Genomic DNA, 26,739 nt, shown 5'->3' with positions numbered 1-26,739 from the left:
GATGGGAATACCAGACCACCTGACCTGCCTCCTGAGAAATCTGTGTGCAGGTCAAGAAGCAACAGTTAGAACTGGACATGGAACAACAGACTGGTTCCAAATAGGGAAAGGAGTACTTCAAGGCTGTATATTGTCACCCTGCTCATTTAACTTATAGGCAGAGTACATCTTGTGAAATGCTGGGCTAGATGAAGCACAAGCTGGGATCAAGATTACCGGGAGAAATATCAATAACCTCAGATACGCAGATGACACCACCCTTATGGCAGAAAGCAAAGAGGAACTGAAGAGCCTCTTGATGAAAGTGAAAGAGGAGAGTGAAAAACCTGGCTTAAAATTTAGCATTTAAAAAACTAGGATTATGGCATCCGGTCCCATCACTTCATGGCAAATAGATGGGGAAACAATGAAAACAGTGGAAGACTTTATTTTGGGGGGTAACAGTGCCACCGTGGGTGCTTTATAAAGGCGAAGTGTGGGTCCGCACAGAAATCCACGGTGGTTCAGGTAAAGCCTGAGAGTCTAGATCCACAAAGCAGAGTATACCTGCCCCCGCACAGACCTTGACATCAGGAAGGTGTAAGGGCCTACAGAGGCATAGCTGGCATTCAGCTGTGACCCAGTTTGGTTACCTTCGTGTCAGAGATTTGACAGCCTCACACAGTTCCTCCATGAGTCATATGCATGCATGCTAAGTCGCTTCAGTCGTGTCCAACTCTTTGCAACCCCATGGACTGCAACCCTCCAGGCTCCTCTGTCCATGGGATTCTCCAGGCAAGAATACTGGAGTGGGTTGCCATGCTCTCCTCCAGGGATCTTCCCCACCCAGGGATCAAACCAGTGTCGCCTGCAGCTCTTGCTTCACAGGCAGATTCTTTACCGCTGAGCCACCACAGGTCATACACTAATTTCTCCTGAGGAAAGAGGGCTTTCGACTTCTCACCCCTAGTTCAATCCCTGCAAGGCACAGGTACAGCCTCAGGGACTCCGTCTGGGCTTGGGAGAATCCCATGTGGCCCACACCGAGGGTTCTGGTCTCCAAGGGACCAAGTCTCCAGGTGCTATCTGTAAACTCTGGATGAGGAGCGGTCCTCACTGCTCTCTCTGGTAAGACCGCTCTTCTCCGCATCACTGGGAGCACGAGGAGAAGCTGGACCGTTCAGGTGCACCCCACTCTCAGAAGGACTTCCAAAGCCAGCCTCAAGCTCAGGAAGCCTGTGGGAAAGGATACCAGTGGGGTTCCCTGCACAGGCGTAGGGCCCCCAATTCAGCCACACTCCCTGTGTGAACCTCAAGGAAGAGACAGTTAAATCGCCCTCCAGTCTGCAGCCTCGGGTTTTCCTGGGAAGATGAACAGTCTGCTTTCCTTATTGTCTGCACCAAAGGAACAGATTGCGTCAGTTTGTAAACTGTGTTACTGCTTGCAAAGGCCTGGAGTCAGCAGGTTTGCATTTCCCAGCAGACTGAGCGATGCTGATCACCCTGGCTCCTCCTCTTTGCCTCAGGCGTGACCAGGAATTGCCCCTGGCCCCCCACCTCTGGCATCCCACCCTGCACCCCTGAGGTATTCCAGGAGAGAAAGAAGGAAGCCCTGAGCTCCTAGCTAGGCCGTCTCACCCAGTGCTCAGGCCAACCCTCAATTTCTAGGAGCTTCGTGGCCACTGTGCCAACCCAGGCCTGATTTGCAGGCATTCCTAGGGCCTTGGCTTAGACCAGCGCACAAATGTCAGAAACGAGGTTTTCCAGAGAACAGTTGGCGCTGTGGGTTGGTCTTGAATGCATCATCTGGTCTGCATGTGTTGAGGGGTTGGCTAGTTATGCACTGGTAGGAGCTGGAGCCCTGCTACTCCAGGAGCACAGGGAAGTTTGGGATGGACCCTCGCCTGCCCCCTCGCCACCCACCCACAGTAATGAGGCCCAGGGGGCATTTCATAGGCACTGCCTCTGCGGCTCCCAGAGCATTCCATTATCAATTGCGTCGTGTTAATGTTTATCATCTCTGAAAGACATCGGTGTGGACGCGTGGCCGCAAGGGGAGGGGACGAGTCGGCTGTGTTAAGCTGCTACTATATTAAGGTGAGGTGTCTCTTCAAGTTCACAGCTCCGGCGGCGGGAGCACATTACAGCAGTATGTATGCGGGATGGTGGCAACCCCGGCCGGCAGCGTGGCTGCCATGCGAGGCGGGAGAGGAGGCTCGGTGGCACTCATTGCTCTGGATTGCTACTCGCCTACCCTGCAGAAAGCTCTGTTTGGGATGCGTTGGTGGGGGAGAGCTGGAGTGCCTTTCTTCCTCTCTCCCCGAGCTCCACCTTCCCCTCTCCACAGGCTCCTACTGGGCTTCCTGCAGGGCCTCCCCGCCAGCCCTTCTCTCTCTCAGCACCTCCCAGTCATACCGGTGCACCGTCAGCGCTGCCACCCCCAATGCCAGCTCATACCTTAAGAAGTTCTGAGCAGAGAAAACCTTACAAACCTGGTTGAGCACTCACTGACACGCGGAGCAACTGCAGGGGGATGCCCAGCCCAGAAGAGGCAGAGCTGGTCCCTGGATGGCTGTTTAGTCCGAAGATTTTGCTTTGTTCCTCTAAGCCTTCTCCCCATCCAAGCCTCACTCCTCTCTTATTCCCAGTTCCAGGCTTGTTGCCGATGGCCTTGGGGTTACTGAAAGCAGGGCTGGGACCAGCCAGTGTATGGGGAGGATGGTGACTTCTGCCTATCACTGGGACCCCTGATGTCACCTCCCCAGAGGTAGCGCTGAGCACTCCTCTGCCTTCGGGGGGAACATGCAGCCAGCATCCCCTCGCCCCCCTTGTGCAGGAAGTCTTCCTTCCCAGATGCTTCAGGGCAGGGGTGCCCTGAGCTGCTGCCTACCTGGGATCACCTGTCCTGCCCAAGACAGCCACCTCCCTGGGCTGTGCTACAGGAGTTCCTTGGCCTCCCAGCCTCTGGGGCTGAGGCTCAGTGATTTCCTCTGCTGTCTTGGGCACTGCACAGGAGAAAGGATGAGAGGCTCTTGGGAGAAACTACCTCTCTTTCGTTCTCCCAGTACACAAAAAGGGAAGGAGGGGTTATAATATGGGAGGGGAGACTCTCGCCACTCCTGCATTTTGCCGGAAATCCCCTCTGTGCTGTACCTCCTTGGGCTGCCCTAAGTCACCAGCCAGAGCATGCCACCCCCAGCTGTGCGTCCTCCCTGGTTCAGTATCAAGTTCTCTTGCCCTGAGTGCCCCTGGAGGCTTTGTCGAAGCTAGCCTTTTCATGGAGGCAGCCTCCAGCGCACTCCGCCCCCGCCCTACCATGAAGAAGGCTACAAGAGGGGCCCTTGGTGTTCCCAGCGTCACCCTCAGACTCAGAGCCACTGGACATCCATCTTGGCTCCTGGAGCAGGAGAGGCCGGGCAGCTAAATGAAGCCCCAAGGCGGCCGGCATTTCCTCTGGTCTTCCAGCTGAGCTCTCGCGTGTTCTTCCCCAGACACACCTGTTACTTTCAGAAGGCTGATCGGCTGGGGAGGGCCTGGGCACGTGAGTCGTCCTCTCTGTAAGAACATCAGCCCTGCCTGCCTTTCACTCCTCTCACCTCCTGCACACCCACCACCCTCACCTGGCTGGCCCCACATGGCTCCCCGGAGCAGAAGGTGCCTCAACTGTCTGGAGTGGGAGAATGACTCAGCCCCCTCCGCCCGCTTGACTGAAGCAGCTCCTGTGTTAAGAAGCTGGACGGAATCCAGACAAGAAAAGAAGGGGACCAGTTGGAGTGGTGGAGCAGGGATTGAGAATATGTTTGTGGCGGGGGCCAAGATAATCCAACCACTAGGAAAAGGCCATGAGAAACAAAACATGCTCGCCACCACCGCTGCCTTCCCTCCCTGGGTTGGAAGCCTGCCCCCATCTCCTCTTTTCTCCTCTCTCTTTCTCCCCTTCCCCATTCCCCGCAGCCACAGCCGGGAAGAGTGAGACCACAGCCCGCCTGGGTGGGAACTGAGGTGTGTGTGCTGCCTAGGACAGGAACACTTCCTCAGTAATTAGGAGACGTGCAAATTAACAGCCTGTGCCGTTTGTATTAATTTGGTAAATAAGCCAGAACAATTTCATTAGTGGCACATTAATGTGCTCGGGAGCAGGAGGACATGTCCCACTGTGAGGCAGCAGGGCCCTCTGGCTACCCCGGCCCACAGACAGCCCAGGACCAGTGGGTCTAGCTGCTTTCCCACTGGGCGTGGCTGGCCGGACCACACCCCCTGATTGGCCCTGTGGTGGAGAAAGATTCCCCACCCCTGCCCACTCTGATTAACCACCTCTTCCGTCACCTACCTCTCTGAGTGAGAACCAAGGGAATTGAGCTCAGCCAAGCAGAGCTGCTGCTGGTTGCAACTAGCCTGTCTGCTGTCAGCTGGCCCTGAGTTGAAGGAAGTGGATGCCGTTGTACATCACCAAAAACTCATGGTCAGAGTAGGATTTGAGCCCAGGTCTGTCTGACTGCAGGATTCATGCTCTTTGTACCGTGTTGTGGCCCAGTCAGTACACCCAGCTCTGGGGCAGATTTGGAGAACAAGCTTGGTTCCCATTGGAGCTGACAGTCTGCGTGAGTGCTAAGTTGCTTCAGTGTCCAACTTCTTGCGATCCCATGGACTATAGCTTCTCTGTCTGTGGGATTGATTCTCCAGGCAAGAATACTGGAGTGGGTTGCCGTGCCCTCCTCCAGGGACTCTTCCCAACCCAGGGATCAAACAAAAGTCTCATGTCTCCAGCATTGGCAGGCAGGTTCTTTACCACTGGCACCATTTTAGCTGGCGAATAGGGGCATTTTGAAATAACTGCCTCCCCAGGAAGTAAATAATTGAAGAAGCATTTGTGTGTCAAGCACCCTTTTAAGTGTTTAACATACTTATGTTGGCGCATTTAGTCATCAAAACACATCTTTTGAGATAGGTACTATCACAATTCCAAGGTAATTGACTCACCAAAAGTCAAGGAGATGGTGAGTAAACGTCTCTGCTCCGGAGTCCATGGTCTTAACCTCTGTGCTCTACACTGGTCCCTGAGTGTCAGAGGGAGATATCCGGGCCAGGTGTTCAATTCACTGCAGGCCAAGGTTAGGGAAGCCGTCACAGGAAGATGGTGTTGAATCTGGAAGAGCTCAGCTCCCGGGGCCTAGTTCAGAACCACAAAATCCCTTCCCACTCTGCCAGCATCAGGAGCAGAGGACGAGAGATGCTGGCAGGTGAGCAGAGCATCCAGGATGTCCAGTGCGGCAGCACCTCCGTGTCCTTCAGCTCCTGAGGGTCTGGTCTGCCCTTTAGACATCGAGGCTCTTGCTTCTGTCTTAACCAGAGTTATCACAAAGCCACCCCCTGCATGTGGCACCCCCTTCTCAGAGCCTCTCCTTCCCCCTGCTCCATGTGTTCCTAAGTCCCAGCATTTGGCTTCAGTATGAGTGTTGAGGATGGGGAGTGAGGAAAGCCATCATCTGTTGCTGACATTGCTTGTGTCCACATGTACCTGTGAGCCCCTCAAGGCTATTATCAGCCCGCCTGTGTACACACCAGATGCCCACATGAGGTGCTGTGGCAGCCCATGGTGATCACCCAAGGCCTTACCTCCCTGATGCCAGTGCCGTTGCAGGAAGCCTCCCAAGCCACTGGACAGAAAGTCCAGGTCTCTTCGTGAAACATCTCATCCAAGATGCTGAAGAGACAGGCAGCCACGTTGTATATAGCGCATCTCACTTTACACCGCACTCCATGAGTAATGTCTCACCAACACTTGGAGTAGCCAGAAAGAGACCAAAAGAGGTTTCCTGTGCACTTGACAAGAGAGAGCCTCCCCTAATTCCTGTCTGCAGTTGGAGGCAACTTGCAAGAAATTTCTGCTCATACTCTGTATACCGGAGATCAAACCTGTCAATCCTAAAGGAAATCAATCCTGAATATTCATTGGAAGGGCTGAAGCTGAACCTGACGTGAAGAGCCGACTCACTGGAAAAGACCCTGATGCTGGGAAAGATTGAAGGCAGGAGGAGAAGGATGAGATGCTTGGATGGCATCACTGACTCAGTGGACATGAACTTGAGCAAACTTCAGGAGATAGTGAAGGACAGGGAAGCCTGGCATGTTGCAAAGAGTTGGACACAACTTAGTGACTATAACAGCTACAACATCTGTATATGGTAAACCCTAATTATAAGTGAGCCCACATTTGTGAGTTCACTCACTTGCTGAAATTTGTTACCTCTGTCAGTACCCCTGCAACTTTTTGGATGATTTGTGAATGTGCACAGAGCAGCGAGTCTCCCAGGGAGAACATTCCCAGCTGAGGCTGCACACGCAGTGGCTCTGCCTTCTTGTTTCAGCTCTCATCCTGCAAACAAATGTCCTACTCAGGTCTGCTTAGCACCGAGGTTTTCAGGGTTTCTGCACTTTATGTTGCAGTTAAAAATGGCCTCTAAGCATAGCGCTAAAGTGCTGTCTAGTGTTCCTGAGTGCAGGACGGCTGTGATGCGCCTTAAGGAGAAAATCCATGTGTTAGATAAGCTTTATTCAGGCATGAGTGACAGCGCTCTTGCTGTGAGTTCATTGTTAATGAATCATCAATATGTATTACATACAGTGTCTTTAAACAGAAACCATCATCGAAGCAGGTTGTGTATTGATAAGTTGATAGAAATGTAACTGGAGTCTTATAGGAACCAACCCTGTGTTTCCCCGGGAGGCAGTGGTTCAGGATTCCCTAATTCCTTGTTCACAGTAACTTTATAGCAATAAGTATCACAGACAGAGTGAGTATGTATATATCTTTTTAATTAGAAAAATACCAAAAATTTGATGAGTCTTAAGATTGAGTCTTAATGGAGCTTTTACAGATATGAAGAGCTGAAAGTGTTAGTTGCTCAGTCCTGTCCAACTCTTTGAGACCCCATGGACTGTAGCCCACCAGGCCCCTCTGTCCATGGAATTTTCCAGGCAAGAAAACTGGAGTGGGTCACCATTTCCTTCTCCAGGGGATCTTCCTGATCCAGGGATTGAACCTGGGTCTCCTGCATTTCAGGCAGATTCTTTACTGCTTGAGCCACCAGGGAAGCCTGTCACAGATATGGACCCATGTAGTTTTATAGTCAAGTCACAAATTCTCAGCAGTGAGTGTGAAAGAGAGACATGATGAAAGATGAACATGTAGACCAACCTGGGAGTGCCCACTGCACCCTCTGTTTGCTCCCTGTGTAGTCAAGACTTCACCCTGAACCCTCTGCCCATCTAGGCTGGGGCATGTCAAGCAAGGCCAGAAGCCCAGAGACCTAGGTGCAGCAGGAACATTGGCCCAGCCCCAACACTCCTCTAAGACCAGCCTACCTTCCCTAAAGCCCCATTGTTTGACTGAGAAATTACGGTGGTGGCAGCAGCTGTAATAAAAGGAGAAGCGGGGACCCACAGGCGACAGCTTTATCTCTCCCTCCACAGCCCAAGACAGATTGGGCAGCAGCACAGTGCCCAAGGCCAGAGATTTCTTTCCTCTGCGGCCGGCTGGGCCCAGTGGCTTGTCAAGCCCAAGTTAGCGTATCGATTGCCGGCAGGGAGAGGCTGGGTACGTGTGAAGCCAGGGCTCACCTGCCAAGAGAGCCTGGCTGCTCCCCAGCGGTGCTGGCCCCAGGTGTGGCTGCTTAGTCACTCGCTGGCGTCTCCCCCGCAGGAGCCTTGAGAGGTCGGCGTCTGGTTTGTGGCCTCAGAGGGTGAAGTGTGAATTAGAGGTTGGCGAGCAGGGTCTGAGCCTGGGCGCCTGACAGGAGGGACGGATTGTACCTGTCTGGTCGCCCCTGCAGCTCATGTCTCGGAGGCTCTTTCCTCCACCGCAGGAACCTAGTGTGAGAGGAAGCCACGGGCTTCTCGTCACAGCTGCAGCGGCCCACCACGAGCCTGGGGGCTGGAGGGAGGGCTCGTGCTTGATCAGGGCAGCCTTCCTGGCTTTAGGAAAAGGACACCTGGCAACGAACACAGTGGAAGAAGACGAGGCGCTGGCGTGGGCCTGGGAACTGTACCAGTTTGACTTGTTTTCAGCTGGGCATGAGGAGGGGTCTCGGGAGCCCCCAGATGCAAAGGAGTCCCATGGATTGGTGGTAGGAGCCAGTGTCGGCACTCCCATCTACCCATTGTCTCATGAGCCCCCAGACACAAGGCAGGCAGTCCTCCACTCCTCCCAGAAGTCGTCTGGGCTCAGCGGCCGCTTGATCTTAGCATGCTTGGTAAAGCGCAGCAAATGAAGAAGAGGCCGTCTTCCCGGGCATTCTTCTTCCATCCCTGTTCTCGGCTGAGTCCCACAAGCCCGCAGCCTCTTCCTCCACAGTTAGCCCTCCCACTGTCGGGACGCGCAGTGCTCCAGCACCCAGGGCACTTGCAAGGTGGCAGAGGGCTCTTCGGGCAGTTTGTCACTCACTTCAGTGAATTTACTGGCTGGCGAGCTCTTGAGGCACTTGTGCTCTCTCGTGTACCATTTTGCCCACCTGCTCTCTGCCACACACACAGGTCCTCCCAGTGAATTAATTGCTGGGATTAGAGAAAGGGGAGACCAGTTTTGCCATCTACAGTTACAGGTCCTCCCTTCCTCCAGCCATCAGCAGCCTGGTGCCCGTGTGGGGTGGACCCCACCCAGCAGAGCCCAGCACTTCCACCCTGGCTCCACCAGGGAGGGGCGAGGTCCAGGGTTCTGAATGGTGGGGGGAGCTGGCCTTAACCCAGTGGACAGTGTGGGGAGGGGGGTGGGGGGGAAGTCAGGGGTGTGACTGGAGGAAGGATGCTCTTGAGAAAGGGCTGGGAGAGGAGGGGAGGCACCAAGGAGGCAGTGGAGAAAAGGCTAGCAGAGCAGGCTGGCCTCTGCTCTCAGCTCTGCCCCTTTCTGGCCCCACTGCCCCTGTGTCTCAGTTTCCCCACTAATAAAATCAAGTTGGATTGGATGGGTATAATACCTTCTTTTCGTAGCTCTAATAAACTCTTCGTATCCCCTTCTACAGTATACCCCCACTTCAGGCATTGTTGAACTTGCATTCCACCGGAAAGGGTCACGGGGGGCTTCGTGTAGGAAGAGGGTGTTCACAAATAGGAAGAACACCTGGCAGAGTCCTAACTCTGCCGGGAGAGATGCTGGGGACGCAACTCCCAGAGCAGGGACAAAGAGCAGGACTGGGAAGGCGGGACCCCGGCTCCTTCCTGTTCGTGTCCTCGGCAGCTGCCACTGGCTCTTGCCCAGGCTTCAGAGAACTCCCAGGTATTTAGACACTCATTTTATTGCTTAATCGAGCTTGAAGCCGTTTAAATGAATACAAGTTTTTACGTTTGGCAGTGAAGGCTTTTACAGGCCCCTTTAGCAGGGGAAGAGGTTGGGAGAGAAGCTGAGAAGGAATTCCTCCTGGGCCATTGCCTTTATGAGGTAGAGCGGCATCCTTGCTGGGTCAGGGGTCCTGGGTCTTGGGGATCCCTCAGGTGGGGAGGCCCGGGAGCCCCTGGGCTTTGCAGGGATCTTGCTGGCTCTGGGAATCAGCCAGTGTGCTCGGCCCGGAAGTCAGGGCTGATGGCGATGAGCACACCCCTACAAAGGGGTAACCTCCAGCTGGAATCACCCCCTAACTGCGCCTGCACATCAGTGTACTGTGCCCACCTGTCCCCTTCCCGCCTCTTCTCACCTGGCTCTCTTCCCACTGCTTTTATTGCCTTCATTAAGCATGACTTGATTCAGCTCTTCCAGGAAGAACACAGGTTCTCCCCTCCTTGGGGACTGCCTTGCTCTCCACTTCCACCCAAGGCTTGCCTGTCTTCCTAGCTGAGCTGGGGCTCAGTGGGTGCTGAAGAGGAGTGGGTGTTGCTTGACTCACCCCTGACCTTTAGCTGTGTACACACACAAACACGCACACAGCTCAAGAGGAAGGGGAGGGGATTTGAGGAGAGGAGAGTTCTGAAGTTGCTTTGTCAGTGACATATCCCTTAACGGTGGTTCTGGGGTGCAAGAAGCTGAAAAGATAGACCAGCTCACAGCACTGAGGTGAAGGGTTCTCAGAGGCTCTCACCAGCTCATGCTCTGACTCACCGTTCCAGCTGTTCCTGCCCGTGGAGTGACCGTGGCGGCAGTGGCCCTGGGGCCTCTCTCCTCCCCTGCCCACCCCAGGCTCCCGCTGCTAGCTGACACCCCTATTTCTGCTCCCTAGGTAGAAGTGGAGGTGGAGAGCATGGACAAGGCCGGCAACTTCATCGGCTGGCTGCACATCGACGGCGCCAACCTGTCCGTCTTGCTGGTGGAGCACGCGCTCTCCAAGGTCCACTTCACCGCCGAGCGCAGCGCCTACTACAAATCCCTGCTGTCTGCCGAGGAGGCCGCCAAGCAAAAAAAGGAGAAGGTAGGCTGTGGAATGGGGCCTGGCGGGGAAAGAGCGGCTGCCATCTCTTGCCCTCCCTTCCCTCCACACCAGCACTACTGCCTCCATACTACAGACAGAGGCTTCTGTCCCCCGTCAACTGAGTGACTCCGGCTGGTGTTGGTGTCAGACCCCACGTCAGCAACCCCACGCTGAGGCAGGCCCCAGACCCTCTCTGAGCACTCCTGTCCATCACCCCGGCTCTGGTGGGCCTGGCACCAGAAGCTGCCTAGACAGTGACCTTGGAGCCCAGGGTCACCCGAGACCAGAGGCCTTCTTCCCCCGCCCTGACCCTCCAGTGCTCCCGGAGGGGCTGGGTGGCCTGCAGCCCATGTCTGAATTTCCTTCACATTGCCCTGCAGGGAAGCCCATTTTGGAAGCTGCCCCAGGAGATGCATAAAGCTGTTAGGACAGCAGATTTACAGCCCATCAGTCTGTGCAGACACTGCATTGAAGAGACAAGGGGGGTGGGTCGGAAAGCAGCTTTTGGAAACAAATGGACGATTAAGGAACCCAGTGGTTTGGTGATGGGAGCCGGGCTCGGCAGCCCCTTGCCCCTACCCCCACAGCCTGTCGCCATTGACTTACGGCTCAGCCCTGATAATGGGGATAAATCAGCCGGCCACCAATTTGTCAGGGCTTCTCAGAGCTTGAGGAGGATTTCATGGGACAGCCGTGCTGAGCCATAAATTTGTTCCAGGAATAAATGTTTCCTTCCCCATGGGGCAGCCATCTGGCTTACAACTCGCCTCTCAGAGCCAAGGCCCAGACACCTGCCAAAAGGAGTGGGGGGCCCCGGGGCCCAGAAGCCTCTGGCTCCTCCCACCTCTCCCATGAGAGAGCATCACACTTCCCCCAGGGGCCAGGTGCCGGAGGACTTCTGGGATCTCTGTGTCTCTTAGTCTCATCCCCTAGAGATTAGGACAGGTGATCGACCCTACTAGAGCTGGAAGGACTCCAGGGAGAGGTGGCTCCAAAGGCCAAGACAGGTGGAAGAGACTACCCACGTCTTGGAGGGCGAGCAGGCCACCATGGGGCCTCTGGGGAGGATTCCACTTCTGTCCCAGTTCTGGTTCCATTACAGCTCCCATCATAGCCTGTCTTCCTAGAGTGATGGCGAAGCAGGAGCCTCGGCTCCTACAGCAGAGGCACTTCCTCTTGGGTTTCCTTTCTCTGACACCCACTGTGTCCTCTGCTCGCTGTAGGGAATAGAGGAGAGGTGGTGCAAAGGCTGAACCAGTTAACAGCTGGGGGACAGTTCAGCAAGCGCCCACCTCTAAGGCCCAGATTCTAAAAGTATCTCTGCCCCCTGGCCCTGCTTCCTGGCTGTTCAGCACCTGAGCCTGGAAGCCATCTCTTCAGATCTGAGTAGTCTTCTGCCGTCTGAGAGTAGAGACCCCAGAGGGACCAAGGAGAGGACAGAGAAGGGAGTCTGGCTAAAGCGTAGCCCCTTGCTTAGGTGCTGAGCCAGGCATCACTATTTACTACGCAGTGGATTTGTCTGGAAGAACCCAAGTCATCATTTCTCTGGTGCCACGTGATGGTGCTGAGGAGTAATTACCAGTGATTAATTACTTACACAGGCTGCGTGCTTTTATTCCAGTCCAATTAAAATGCAGCACACCACTCTCAGTGCGAGGGCCCGCCCGCCTCCGGGGGCCCTCCTGCATATCCCCTCCTCCTTGAGGCCTGGGGGAAATCTAGCCTGACCCCCCTCCTCCTGGCGGGGCTGCTCTCTGCGAACAGTGTGGGCAGAGCCTTGTAGCAGCCCTCTGAGTTAGCTGGACTCAGACGGGAGAATCTGGGGGTCAGCTGGGGAGCAGTAAACTTGGTATCTGAGGTGTCCCCAGGATCCCCAGCCTGCCTCGCCGCTGACCCCGTGAGAGCTGCCTTAGCTGTCGAGAGACAGGCGCATCTGGGGTTAAGAGATCATCATGGTCCCTGTGGGCTGAGGAAGCTAATAACGAGAGATTTTATGAGACCAGGGGCACACAGAAGTCTTGGGTGTGTGTGATTATGTGCATGTGAGCAGGTCTGAATGGGGAGCTCCAACAATGCTGTGTTCCCCACTCTGAGAATTTAGCTGCCTCCCTGCAAGGTCTGATCCCCCCTGCGCCTTGCCGTTTCCTCTCCTTAGTGAAGAGGCCAGTCTGTAGGAAGCTGGTTGCAGGGTTCCCCCTCCCCCCTCCTCTCGGGATCCTGGGCAGGTCTAAGGGCCAGAGAGGAAGCCTCAGATGGCAGCTGTCTGTCCCCCATACCCCCTGCCCCACTCGTACCTTGGCAGGGCCCTTGACAGGCCTGGATTGGCCATCGATTGGCTTTTATTGAGCTTAGCTTCCCCACTGCGGGCTTGCAGGCCTCCACCACCCTGGCCGCACGCCAGCCCCACCTCCAGAGCCTCCTGAGCAGTGGTATTAAATAGGATTTAGAAAGGAAAGGTTCCATGCAGTGGAACCTCGGTCCACATGGCCCGCAGCCTGCCAGGAGGAGGACCTTGGACTCCCCCGGGAGGAAGTGCAGGGAAGGCGGTGGGGGGGGGCAGGTGAGGACAGAAGAGACTCCCTCTCCTCTGCCACTAAGCTGGCCCCGGGGTACAGGGGATCTGAGCAGGACAGGAAGTGGCTGACCCAGCAGTGCGGAGCAGAAGAGGGAGGGGGCTCCCTGCCCACTGACCCCCGGGATCTGTAGCCAGGGCCACCGAGGGGTCACAGAGGGTATGTGGCTGACATGTGAGCCCCTCCCTGCCCAGGTTCTGCAGAGGGACAACCGCAGTCGGTGTGGGCCCAGCTTGCCCTTGTTCTAAGGGTGGGGACCTGCCCTCCAGCTGACTGACTCCTTCCCACCACAAAGCCACCTGACTGGGCCACACTGACCAGCTTCTGCAGGGGCCCTGCAGGGCTCTGTGACTGAGGGCCAAGCCTGCCCTCTCAGAAATGGAGCGCCCCGTCTGACAAGCAGCTCCACCTCTTCTGGCCTTGGGCAGCCTCAGGCTTCCAGTGTCCTCTGCTCCCCGCCTTCCCGCTGCCCCGTGAGCTGTGGGACCCCATAGGACTGGCCTGTCTCTGCCTCCTGGTAGGAAAGGGGCCCGAGGGCCACCCCGAGGCTCTGTCTGCATCATCCCTGACCTCCACCCCTCTGGCCCATGAACCTGCCAGGGAAGATGCCCCACCGTCTCTCTCCAGGAGGAAGCCTGACACTGTCGCCTGAGGCACCTTGGCTTGAGGAGTTTCTACTCTCAGCCTGTCAGTCTGTTTCCATTCTGTCCACAAGGCAAAGAAGCCTCCCTCCCCTGCAGCTGAGGCAAGTGGGGTGGGGTTAGGATGGGGCCAGCTCAGGACCCAGCGCAGGGGCCTGGGAAAGGCAGGGAACAGAAGTGGAGGGAGGCCCTGACTTGGTCTGCAGAGGTAGGGGCACAGTCTGGAGAGTGGTGCTGGTGGGGCTGGCACACAGCACAGACCGCTGGGCCAGGAATGCCTCTGGCGACGTCTCCGCCACTCCCAGGCAGCCTCCCCACCAGGCTCAGAAAGTCCCTGTTGCTCATTCCAGTTCCCGGGGCCCAGGCCTCTCCTTCCAGTGGAAGGACACGCACTCATGCCACATTAGAGGCAAGAGCATGGTTTCACAGGTGTGGCCCAAAGTGGTTCAGTAATTCCAGCTTGCATATGTTTCTCGGTATACCGCTCCACCATGCCCCAGGAGTCTGTGTGTAGCAGAAGGCTCACGTGGTCCAACTATCACCTCTTGCAGGGGAAGAAAAGGAGACTCAGGGAAGGCATGTGACTTGACTGAGGTCACACAGCAAATTAAAGGGGAAAATGAAAGGACCAGAGTCCACAACTCCCACCTATGACTTTTCCCACTGCTCATCGCTGCCTTTTGTGTTCAGGGGCCCAGGTGATGCCAAAATTCCCCTTGAAGGGCTCTAGGGCCCAGCCCCCTGTGTTCAAATCCTGGTTCTGCCACGTCTAGCAAGCCTGTGTGCCTCGGTTTCTTCGTTTGTAAAATCGGGGGTAATGTTGATCCCTTTTGAAAAGCTTGTTGTGAGGATTAGATGACCTAGTACTTGGGTAACGTTTGGTGTGGCCCCTAGTGAGCCTATAAGGTTTGGGCTAATAACTTCTGTCACTGCCCGCCCGAGTCCTGTGTGTGTGTGTCTGAGGGACCCAGTGTGTGGTCCAGTCCCCCAGACTCCCCAGCCCTTTCCGCTGCGCCGCTGGAAGGCCGTCTCCCTCCCTGCTCTGACAGGCCTCACTACTGAGACAATCTCCTGGCCGCGGGATTGGCCTTGACGCGCTGTCACCCCGCATCGCTTCTGAGCACTGCAGCCCTGACAGTGCCGGGCTGGGGGAGGGAGGGGGAGGGAAGTGGAGGGCGGCGGCCGGCTCCGAGCCAGGGTCAGGGCAGCCTCCTTGCGGTGCAGAGGACGGGCGCCCTCGCACAGCGGCGGCCCTCCCCTCCATGGCCCAGCACCATCGCTTGGAGAGCCTCAGGAGTGCCTGCGGCCCTGTGACGGTGGGAGGGCCTGGGGAGCTCAGTGACCCTCACAGGGGGTGTGAGGGAAGGAGATGGCGACTGGACGCCACCACAGGGCCAAGGGTCTCACACGCCTGGCATGTGTGGGAGTCGCTGGGAGGCTTGAGTTTTGATTCCCTTTCCCTGCGACCGTTAGAGCACATCCTGATGGGCGGGCGGTGGGTACCCTGGCACCTTCGTTCCCAGGGAGATCCCCAGTTGTTCCAGACACCTCAGAGTGTGGGAGCTACTGGACTGGAAGTTCCCCCACCCCCACCTCTGCCCTCCAGGGGCTCAGACCAGCATGATGCAACGTCACCCCCACACTCGCCCCCAGGGCAGTGGCCCCCTTCCCCAGAGCCCCTTTCCTGGCACCCTTTCTGACTCCACTTCCTGAACCCCTCACCTCCCCTCTGCTGGCCACACGTGCAGGTCTGGGCCCACTACGAGGAGCAGCCCGTGGAGGAGTCGATGCCCGTGCTGGAGGAGAAGGAGCGCTCGGCCAGCTACAAGCCGGTGTTTGTGACGGAGATCACCGACGACCTGCACTTCTATGTGCAGGATGTGGAGACAGGTGAGCGCACACCCGGCCCGTTTCCACCGCCTCACGGCTCCTGGCGCAGGGCCGGCCCACCTCCGGGCCCCCAGGCTTCCAGGGGCCTCCCTGCACAGCTTGCGGCTGCTGCCCACCTCCCAGGCCCCTGAGCGGCGCTGTGGGCCCAAGGTCATATTCTCAGTTGCAACGGGGCCGGTGAGGCTGAGCGGTCCTCTGAGGACTGCTGAGGTCACCAGTCCTGTCTGGGTGGTACTCTGAGACTCTTAGGTCATTGTTTTCCTCCCAGACACCCCTGGCAGGGCTGGGCAGGAGGATCGTGCCCTCGGAGCTTGTCAGGAAGCAATGGACAGATGGTCTCCATGTGGCCGAGAATTGCACGCCGGCTCTGCTCAGCGCCTCTGCCCCTCAGCCTTCCCAGGGAGGGCAGGGTAGGGGGAGCCCGGGCTTGTCTCTGCTGGGGTTTCTCCTCCTCCAGAGGTTCCTGTAAGCCCCGAGTGCTGACCAGTTGCCATGGAAACAGGCGGCGCTCTAGGGGAAGTCATCTCCAGGAAGTCTTTCTGAAGGACCCTCTTTCTCCGTCTTCCCTCTTCCTCCTGCCCTCCAGTGCTGTGCACTGAGGCCAGGGTCCTATCCCCTGTGCCCGCCGCCCCCTGCCCTCGGCAGAGAGCTCAGGTTTCTGAGCAGAGAGGGCAGCAGAGCCGGCTCTCACAGCAACTGCACTGGGGCCCCTCTGGCCCAGCTTCCACCTCCACTCCCTTTACTCTATCCATCCTGACCTCCCGCCTCTCATTTGCCACCCTGTGCAGGGAAACATTTTAGCTGAGATCAGAGGAGAAAGCTCTTTAAGCTACTTCTCGGTTGAGGAAACCAGGTCTTTGCAAGGCGGAGGGGGTGGGAAACGTCAGTGACATGGAGGCAGCCCCGTGGGTGGCAGGGTGCCAGGGTGCGGCTCTCCCTGCCCTCCTCGGCGCCACCCCAGGCCCACTCCAGATGGTCGACAGCCTCGTGTCGGCCACTTCCCCACTAACGATACTGCCTGGGCAGCTGCATTTGTAGGAGTGTCATTTCACCGGGGAGACTGACCATTCTGAGCCTCGGGCTGGCTGGGCTTGGGAGGCAGCAGAGCCAGGGAGGGGCTGAGATGAGCTGCTGAGCCTGCAGGGTTAGGATCTCTCGTGGTCAGCAGCATTCCTGGTGAGAGGGGCCTGGCCACTGCCTGGGTAATGGAGCCAGGAGGAGACCTCCAGGTCTGAAAGGTGGCCCAGGTAGGAATGAGAGCTACTCCTGAGCCCAGGAGCTGGCAAGAAGGCCCTCTGGGAGCTTGGGGAGAGGGAACTCAAAGGAGACCCTGTGCAGGGAACCCCGGCTCCCAGGCAGGCTGCACCTGGCCTCTGGGTCCTGCCAGGTAGGACTATCACTGAGTACAGACAGGTGCGGGGGTCTCCGGGGGGCAGAGCCTGAGGCTGAGTTCAAGGCCTTTGCCACGTAGTCTCTGTCATCTCAGAGGCTTCCTCTGTCAGTTCCGCACCCTGCCTGGCCATTGGTGACAGCTCTCGGAAGCCAGGACACTGCACCAAGTGGCAGCCAAGGCAGATAACGAGGAGAAAAAGGGAACTTGGGGGGAACCACGGATTGTTGGAAGATTGGAGGAGCAAGTGACGTGCTGCGTGGCACGCCACCTGGATGGCTGTGAGCTCCAAAGAAAGCCTGCCCTCCATCAAATCCATGAACAGGAACCTGGGCATACACAGCCTCCCTCTCCTGAAACCCTTGGCCCCTCTGGGAGGCAGGGACATCCTCTGGCCCTTTTTCCCTTCTCTTAATTAAAGCCTGCCTTCGGGAAGGATCTGGTGAAGTAACAAATGCATTGCCATTGGCCCTACGTGACCAACCAGGCTCTGTGTAAGGACCTCCCAGAGGGCTTTGCCTATTCGCAGAGCTGTTGCCTTGGAGCAAAATAATAATAATAATAGAGCAAGTATTACAAGATCTCATCTGTGTAGAGGAGGCTTCTATGTCCCTGAAATTTTACTGTCTGGGCAAGAAATGCAGATGCAGGAGAACAGAGAGTTTACTGCCAGGCAGGGGGAGGGCAGCTGCTTCTAAAATGTCCCAGAAACCATCTTGTGAAGGCCAGGGCAGGGCCTAAGTGTGGTCAGGCACAAACCTGCAGACCCCTCTTCAACACAGTGTGGTTGCCAAGCACCCTGCATGGCCGGAGCTTTACTAGGTCTCAAGAGAAGTGGCAGAACCAAGTGAGCTATGGTCTGTGCCCTGAAGGAGCCCACGGTGCAGTGGCAGAAGCATAAACCAGACAGGGAGTGGATAAGGCCCGCCGTGACAGGGGCAGCGATGGCTAACGTGTGTCAGGCTATGTAACAGGGTGGCCCCGGGCCCTGAGGGTGGGGGAGGAATCCCTCGCTCCCACCACACACACACCCTCCCAGCCCAGCACCCTCCCCCTGGAAACGAAGCGGGCGGAAAAAGGCCAGGTGTAGAGCTTGAATCAGACCCAGAGGGACGTAAAGGAGAAGCCACTGGGACTGACGCATAGCAAGAGGGTGGTGACGGGATGCGGCAGGAGGGGGCCGCTGAGAAGACCTTGGGGTTGCCACACCCAGGGACAGACAGACCAGCCGCCGGGTGGATGACCCAGGGAGAATGGCTTAGGAAAGAAAAGGCAAGGAAGGGGCCCCGCCCAACCCCGTGGAGGAGGGCAGTGAGTTGGCTTGGAGGTTCAGTTCCGCACATGTCTCTAGACGCGTCATGTCAGAGCGGCCACGTCTGAACAGACTGAGACTGGGCCCCGCTCCCGGATTCGCTCCCATCTTTCACAGCCCAGACTTTGAGGCCCTTCCTTGTGCAGGGTCATCGGGGGCCCCCTCCTTCAGCTCCACTTTTGTCCCTGGGAAACTAGGCAGAGAGTGGCTACTGTCCGTCACCACTTCTGTGGCCCAGGCCAGGGCCAGCCCTGGTAGGAGTGGAGAAGGCAGGTTGGCCTGGGCCTTGCTTGGTGTCCACTCACTTTCTCCATCTCCTAAACCAAAGCCCAGGAACAGTCCCTGCGCATCCCCAGCGACAGCCAAGACTGGAAGGCTGGGTACCTCTTAGGCCTGAAATATCTGCAAAATATCGTGAACCTCCTCGAGCAGGAACCAAAGAGACGTTCCCTGCAGGATGGGGGCAAGCCAGTGCTGTGGGCACCCTGCAACAGTCCACATCCTGCCCACTCCCTGGGCTCGTCTTCCACCCAGCCCCATCCAGAGATGAGGCTCCAGGGAACGTGGCACCCGGGTCTCACTCCCTCTTCCTCCCCACAGGCACCCAGCTGGAGAAGCTGATGGAGAACATGCGCAATGACATTGCCAGCCACCCTCCCGTCGAGGGCTCCTACGCCCCCCGCCGGGGCGAGTTCTGCATCGCCAAATTCGTAGACGGAGAATGGTAAGCCACCTGGACCCGAGCAAGGCAGAGTCTTAAGCAGGAGCAAGAGGAGGTCTGTCTCCAGGGCACCAGCCAGCAGAAACGCCAGCCAGACTTGAGGCATTCACTGTATCGGCCTGCTTTCCACTGAGTGGTCACTCTTGACCTTGGCCAGCTCTCCAGAGTGGTCCTCTGTGTTGCTCATTTGCAACCTGCGGTGTAACCCACAGTTTTTCTGCAGTCGGCCTCTAAGGTACAGGAGTATCCCTCCTCCTCTCTCCTGGGCTCTTCTATTGGGGGTGCCCTGGCTGGCTGCATCTCTGCAGCACCCCATCACCCCGCACAGGAGAGACGATGTCAGGAGAGGGCAGGGTTGGTGAGGGGATCGCTGGTTCCTGTGAGCCCAAACCAGCCACCACCCTCCACCCCAGCTGTCTGGTACAGGAGTAGCAGCACTTCCAGGCTGCAGGAAGGTCACTTACGTCTGATCTACCAAGAATAGGGCCCATGGCCTTCCCAGGGTGACGAAGTGGCTTGGATGCGTTCCCTGCTGCGGCCTCCCAGACAGATCTGCCGGCTAATTACAGCTGCTGTTTAGTGTGCTGGGTTTAAACAGCAGACATCAATCTAGTCATTAGTCTTGTTGCTTTATGCCCCAAGGACACATTAATCTGCTCCTCATGCTCCCCTCTCCCTCCCTCTGCTCCCAGCTATGCTCTGATTCCATTAGATGGGGTCCCGATGGCGTCTGAAAACTGGCCCCCTGTGACACCCATGGGTGTTCATTCTGAGCCCTGGGCAGGGAAACACTGCATCCCCTGGCCTGCCGTCGCTGAGGCTCTGGGGAGTCTCCTCAGGGCTGTCCCTTGAGCTCTGCCCGTGATGCCATTGCAGGTACCGCGCCCGAGTGGAGAAAGTCGAGTCTCCTGCCAAAGTACACGTCTTCTACATCGACTACGGCAACGTGAGTGCAGGGTCGGAGGTGGGCAAGCAGCACAGGAGGGGCCGGCCCCTAGGTCAAGTCCATCTGAGCTTTAGAGCTCCCCCTCCCTCCCTGACGGATGGGGACCCTGTGGGGCCTCTCTGCTGCTCATCCTGAGGGACTGGGCAACACCAGTGTCTCTGCTCAGATGCCTGTGAGCACTGAGCGTCTCCTGTCCAGGCCCAGTCACAGCCCCGGTTTCCCTCCTGCCCAAACTCTAAAGAGGGGCCATGAAGTCCTGGCCCTGTACACCCCGTCTCCTGGTCCGCAAGGTGCCTGGGTGCTGATCCCCAGCGCATCCCAAACCAGGCTTGCTGAGAAGGGACTGGTATCCCCAGGAGAAATGCCCCTTGGACTGGGCCTGAGAGTGTGTTGACCATTCCCTGCAGCAAGCAGGAGAGAGCTGTCCTTCAGAGCCGTGCTGCTCCTGAGGACTGGTGTTGGGGGGCCCTGTGAATAGAAAACCCAGAGAGGGGCCATGCTTCTAGCCCACCACCCAGGAATACACACAGGACAGGGTCTTGCCAACTGGGGTTGCCCTGTACACCTGGGCCAGGACCCTGATCTTAGAGTGCTCTCCCAGCCAGGCACCCCTGCCCCCCAACCCCGCCCCAGCCTTGGGAAAGTGGTCAGGGAGCCCCTGTCATGGTGGGAAGGCATGGGGAAAAGTGGAGACAGCAGTGAGAGCCCAGTAATCAGGTGGGCGGTGTCAGTTGGAGCCCCCAGGTGTGCCACCTCCAGGCCCCGCCTCCCCGGCTTTGCTGACCCCACAGGCCTGTGCACGTGGAAAGGAAACGAGTCCTGGGTGAGGGATGGGGCTGAGTTAGAGTGCTCAGGGGCCTGGCCACTTGAATCGTCCCCCAAGAGCAAGGGGGCTTCCAGTGCGTGACGCCGCTGGCCCGGTGTGTCCTCTACAGAGGGAGATCCTGCCGTCCACCCGCCTGGGCACCCTGCCACCTGCCTTCAGCACCCGCGTGCTACCAGCTCAAGCCACAGAGTATGCCTTTGCCTTCATCCAGGTGCCCCAAGATGTGAGTCTCCATCCCTTTCTTCCTCCCAAAGGGGACCATCCCCTGACACATGACCACTGCTGCGGCCCCAGCACGTACCCACGGGAACTAAATGCACAGCCGTCCTGGGTCCCACCCCCCACCCCCTCGCCCACTCTCACGGGGCTGCGCCCCTACCATGGCCCCCGTATGGGGCCTCTGCCTCTAGCCTGCTCGGCTCTGGGCTGCAGTTGTCTCCCAGTACTCCTTCCAGTCTCAGACGGTGCCACCAGAAGTGACTGTCCCAAATAGATTTGACCGGGTCACACCTCTGCCAGAAATCCTCCGCTGGGGCCGTCCTGGCTGATGGGAGGGGCTGGAGACAGTGATGACGGCCGGGGGCGGGGGGGGGGGGGGCGGGGCGTGGCCAGGGAGGTCCGGGTCAAGGCAAGGCAGCCTTGGCACATCTGAGTCAGCTCTTGAACCATGCGCAGGATTGGGAAGGGGATCCTGGTGGGACAGGGCACACTGGGTGAAGACTAGTTTACAAGCTGCAGGCAGTGGCAGGAGGTGAGTCAGGCCCTTGTCTGCCCTAGCAGGGAGGTTATTCTTTGTACCGTAGATGGGAGGGGTCTGAGCTGAGCGGGTAGTGAGGTGATGCTGGCACGTCTAAGCAGACTTCCTGGAGGTCCGGGACCTGGGGCCCTCGCAGCTCTTGGCTGGCACCAGCCTCTCGCGCTGACCTGGGTCTGTGCCCGCCGCAGGAGGATGCCCGGACTGACGCAGTGGACAGCGTGGTGCGGGACATCCAGAACACGCAGTGCCTGCTCAACGTGGAGCACCTGAGCGCCGGCTGCCCACACGTCACCCTGCAGTTCGCTGACTCCAAGGGGGACGTGGGGCTGGGCTTGGTGAAGGAGGGGCTGGTCATGGTGGAGGTGCGCAAGGAGAAGCAGTTCCAGAAAGTGGTACGTGCTGTGGGGGGCGGGACAAAAATGGTCCGTGCTGCGGGGGTGGAGCAACGCCTGGCGTCCCAGGGGAGGGTGGGTGCCCCCCGGGAGCCAGTGAAGGAGCAGGGACCCACCATCCTGCTGCTCCTGCAGGGGAAAGATAATGGATTTGGGTTTGTTGGGGTTTTTTTAAAAGAGTTAATTACTTCCTAAATTAATAGGCTGCCGGTTTGGCTGAAAACTGCAGCTGCAAACTGGAGCAGAAAGTTTCCCTTTGCCCATCCCCCTCGGTGACAGGCCAGGAAGCTGTGCCAGGGGTGGTGCAGAGAGGGTCACAGCCCGGCGTGCTGTCTCTCCTGTCCTCGTGTCCTCCTCTCCGAGCCCATCAGCAGCTCCCAGCACTCAGTGCCGCCTGAGCCACTTACCCAGAAGACTGCCACAACCCCCTCCAGCCTGTGAGGAGCTGGGCCTGAGTCCCACCTTCCTCCTTCATAAAACATCTGGCCCTGGGGATCAACCATTGGACACTTGAGTCTCCCATTCATGAAGTGAGGAGAGTGCAACCAGCCTGACTGCTCCGAGGGTGGACCACGAGGATGGGGGTCTGCCAGCTGGGGAACCACCTTGCACAGCTCAGTGGTAGATCTTTAGAGCCAGGCTTCTCCCACTCAGCACTGTTCCCATCCCAGTTCCCCAGCCTCTCCCCACAACAGGCCAGCCTCCAGGGACAGGCCAGGCTGGTGGGAAGCCCCTGTGCCCTTCTGCAGCACCCAGCTCCCCCGCCCTCCTGAGCTGGAGGGACTCAAGCAGCAGGGTTGAAACCAACATTCTTCTCTCTCCACTAGGCCTTGCTTCCCTTTTTGCCTTTCCGCTCTCCTCACTTGCGGAATGGGGGTTGGTGGGTGTGTAGCTCTAGTTATGTGGGTTGATAATTCATTTGGAACAAGACTTCACTGTGGATCACTCCTGTGTCTTGTCTGGACAGGAGGGGCCTGACCCCTAGTCTCCCTGCAGTTTCTTGGATCACTCCTAGGAGTTAGCTTAAGTTTCACTATAAACCTGGAGATCTTAGTGTCCCCTGTATGGAACTACCCGAAACGCTTCTGGTGTCTGTGTGAGTGCTAAGTCGCTTCAGTCGTGTCCAACCCTGCAGTTCTATGGACTGCAGCCCACCAGGCTCCTCTGTTCATGGGATATTCCAGGCAAGAATACAGTGTTAAGAAACACCTAATGTGTTTATTCATTCACTTACTCATTCTTTCAGTAAATGTTTTTGAGGATCTGCACATCTCTGAATAAGAGACAACATTCCTGCCCTATGGGACTTCCATTCAAACATGAGGAGACAAAGAATAAAAAAGTCAACAAAATTAGACGTTAGACGATGAGTGCGATGGAAAAAGAGAAAGTAGAAGTAACGGGGATCGGGAATGTGGGGGATTGGTCATAATTTTCAAAAGGGAATCATATGAGGTCTCGTTAAGAAGGTGACTCTTAACCAGAGGCTTGAGCAGGCGAGATAGGTAGCCAGGTGGAAAGGAGAGAGAAGCATGTTTCAGGCGATTGGAACAGCCAGCAGAGTCTGGAAACAGCAAGGAGACGGCGACTCTGCACTTGGATTTTCCTTGGAGGGAGCTGGGAACTCCTTGAGCAGGGGAGTGATGTGACCTGACCTGGGCCTCTGCAAGGCCCCTCTGGCTGCTCAGCTGCAAGTACCCCCACCTTGACCATCCATCCCGTTGTTTTCTTGTCCCTCCCAGATCACAGAATACCTGAACGCCCAGGAGTCAGCCAAGAGTGCCAGGGTGAGTTTTTGCCTCAGGAGCCCCAGAGGGTGCTGGGAGAGGGGCTTTGGCCATCCGGGTTCCAGCCTCTCCTGCCTTCCCTGACGAGCCATTTGCTGTTTTCTCACAGCTGAACCTGTGGCGCTACGGAGACTTCCGAGCTGACGACGCAGATGAGTTTGGCTACAGCCGCTAAGGAGGCACCGGGTCTGACCCCCAGCACCGCTCACGCCAGCACCCCTTCTTCTGCCGGGAGGGTGTTTTCAGCTCCAGACCTCAAATCGGGGCGTAGATTGGGTCCAGCTTTGCTTCAGTGTCTGGGAATGTCTCGTAGGGTGGCATCTGGGCAGGGGGTGGGAAGAGCCCCCCACCACCACAGCTTTCAGGGGGCAGGCATTGTCTTCCAAGAGGATAGGCACTGCCCTCCGCTGTCTCTCCCAGCTGATTTTGTTTCTATTTGGAGGTTTGTAGGGCTTTTTGTTCTTTTTTTTTTTTTTCGATTGTCCTCAAATCAGGAAGAAACATGAAAGACTTTGTCCTAATCGGGGGCTTAATCCTAGCCCCAAGGCCGGCTGCCAACTGGCACCCCACGTCCACCCCAGACCGTCTTTTTCCCCAGCTCTCTGTCCAGCTGTTGATTATGTGGTTTTTCTGATATGTCCATTCTCAAATGCCAGCGTGTCCACATCTGCCCCTTTGCCCCAGCCCTCCCTATTTCTGTATTTAAAGCTTTTGAGGCCCAATAAAATAGTACATGCTGTCTGCAGCTCTTATTGGTGATGGTGGAGCCCAGAGCCCAGAATCTCAACAACTCCAGCCAGGAGGCGACTTGGCACTCAAATGACCCCCAAGTGTGCCTGACCACGCTCCCTGAAAACAGCAAGTCACAGGAATCAGGGCAGAACTTCAGAGCAACTCCCGGGACCTGGTGGGCATACCTGGCACCATGGCCATCATGCAGAAGCCTGCAGGTCTTCTCTTTTGACTCATCTGCACATGACTGCTCTCAAGAACCTCAGCAGCTCAGCATACGGTACCCAGGTGAGAGGTTGCTGGGCCTATCCTTTGGCCGGACCCACCAGCACCCACCAAGGGACCAGCAGGGTCTCGCTGAGAGAAGTGAGGTGAGTTCTGGCTTCCTGCTGCAGCGAAAGGAAAGCCTAATGCCCAGACAGACTCTCGCAGTACACTGAGGTCAAGGCCCCTGGTCTCCACCCGGATCCCTCCAGTGTCCACTGGAGAACGAGGGGCTCCAAGAGGGGTCGAGGCCCAGGCTGAGGCGAGCCAGTCTCTCCAGGTTAGCTCTGGCTCTGTTTGACTTGACAGGGTGCCCGCAACCCCAGACTACTCATAGGCCCCGAGGGGACACCCTAAGAGTGGCTGCTGCGGTGTGTATGGTGAGATGCCCCCGTGCTTCTCAGAGTGAGAAAGCAGGTGTGCACGTGTTGTGGAGCTCATCACTCTAGCACCCGTGGAGTCCAGGGAACCTGCCTGTTTCCCCGAACTCCAGAGCCCCGTCCTTGTGGCCCTGACCTTCCTAGGCATGTACTCACATGGTGGCCTGTCTTCTTGGCAGCCCCCCTTTTCTGCCCCATGTTCTAATCTGGGGTGATGCTTCAAGCTGCCATATATTAAGGTTGGTCATTTCTTTAGTCAATCTTTGGGGAAAGTCAGAGGAGGTGACTTTCTGGGGGGATGCTTTGTGGGGCCTGGCTGGCCGGCTCTCATCCCTCAATGAGGTCCAGGTCCCCAGAAAATTCTGGCTCCTGGCAATTCTGCCCCACACTGACTTATTCAGGCCCAGGGCTCATGTGGGGTTCTGCCCAGGACTCCCGTCTCCCTCTACTTGGAGTGACTCCAGTTACGGAGAGAGGCGAGAGAGAAGAACCAAGGGCGGGCTGGGGAGGGCTGTCAGGTGCTGTGCTGCAGCCGGAACCCCTTCCCCCTCCTCTCTGCAGGACTTATGGGCTCTGCCTGCTGTCTCTCTGGGTTGGAGTGTCTTTGATCCTCAGATCAGAACCTCTTCACAGTCTAGTAAACCATTTCCCATGGCTCTGGACAGCCCCAGTGGGGGCCCGAGAAGGCTGCAGGAACGCAGGTGATGAAGTCTGCCCTCTGTCCTTGCTCCTAGAGAAGCTGTTCTAACCCCTGCAGGCAGGCCCACTCTCACCGTGGTCTCTCACTTTTATCCATCAAGGAGACTGGTCAGAGAGAAGAGAATGCCGTCTCACCCATTTCACTCCCTTCTGGTGGGGCCCAGAGGTAGTCACTGTGTATTCACTTGAACATAGTTGGCAAAGGGGCAAAATGCCAGCCCACTCTTTAGTGAAAGGGTCTGAAATCATGTCTCTGTCTTAACAGTTTCCTTGGTTACATCTGCGCCCAAGGATAAACCTTCCATGGTTCTCCAGCTGAAGTGATGCCTGAGCCTTCCCCCTTCTTACTTTCTTGCTCCAAGGCTGATTTAGACAAAGGTCAGAGTATTCACCAGGCCGGAGGCCCTGCTGCTACTGGTTTTGGCCCCAGCTCAGTGTTCTCTTTACCATGTCAGTTGAGTTCCTGAGGTCTGTCCTGGCCAGGCAGGGCTGGGGCTAGGGTGAAGTGAGCCAGGCACCTAAAGTACAGAATTTAAGGAGGCGCGCAGAGTGTGCGGGTGCCTTGGCGTCCTTTCTTTTCATTCCCCATTGAGGCCAGCCAGCATCAGCACTTGCGCAAATAGCACCAAAAAAGAAAGAAACCATCTCCAAGGTCCTTCTCCTGCTAGAGTTGCAAAACATGCTCCTTGATGGTGGCTCATAAGCTCTGCCTCCCCATCCACCTTCCTAGTTGAGCAACAGAATTATTTGAGCCCCTGTCATTCATCCATCCATCCATCCACCAAACACAGGTTAAGACCCAGCAGCACTGGCGCAGCTGCGGGTCTGCTGAGTGCCGAGGCCACCTCCCCAGGTTCTCGGCGTGCAGTCTAGGTGCCCAGGAGGCAGCAGATGCTGAAACCCCAGTGACCAGCCTCGGCAGTGGTCTCACCCCAGGACAAGGCTGAGGCCCTCGCTTAGTGTTTACAGAGGCATCACAGAGGAGGAGGAGGCCGGAGTCAGACTGATGGATGGCAGGAGAGCGGCACTGCCAATCCGGGCAGGCTGGGAAGTTTC

General features: G+C 57.1%; 1 protein-coding gene across 1 annotated transcript in view; it reads left to right on the top strand.

Annotated features, from left to right (window-relative positions):
- The window catches only part of SND1 (staphylococcal nuclease and tudor domain containing 1), a 420,683-nt gene extending 396,330 nt beyond the window's left edge, over positions 1 to 24,353 (top strand). Inside the window, exons 17-24 of the mRNA XM_005679432.3 lie at positions 10,185 to 10,373; positions 15,336 to 15,477; positions 18,780 to 18,903; positions 19,777 to 19,846; positions 20,782 to 20,895; positions 21,618 to 21,821; positions 23,564 to 23,608; positions 23,718 to 24,353. Of these exons, the coding sequence (XP_005679489.3) occupies positions 10,185 to 10,373; positions 15,336 to 15,477; positions 18,780 to 18,903; positions 19,777 to 19,846; positions 20,782 to 20,895; positions 21,618 to 21,821; positions 23,564 to 23,608; positions 23,718 to 23,783 (954 nt within the window). The 3' untranslated portion in view covers positions 23,784 to 24,353. The remainder of the gene's footprint in view (positions 1 to 10,184; positions 10,374 to 15,335; positions 15,478 to 18,779; positions 18,904 to 19,776; positions 19,847 to 20,781; positions 20,896 to 21,617; positions 21,822 to 23,563; positions 23,609 to 23,717) is intronic.

The sequence above is a fragment of the Capra hircus genome, chromosome 4 (genome assembly GCF_001704415.2).
Source record: "Capra hircus breed San Clemente chromosome 4, ASM170441v1, whole genome shotgun sequence".
Lineage (NCBI taxonomy): Eukaryota > Metazoa > Chordata > Mammalia > Artiodactyla > Bovidae > Capra > Capra hircus.
This window is presented reverse-complemented; position numbering and strand designations above follow the sequence as displayed.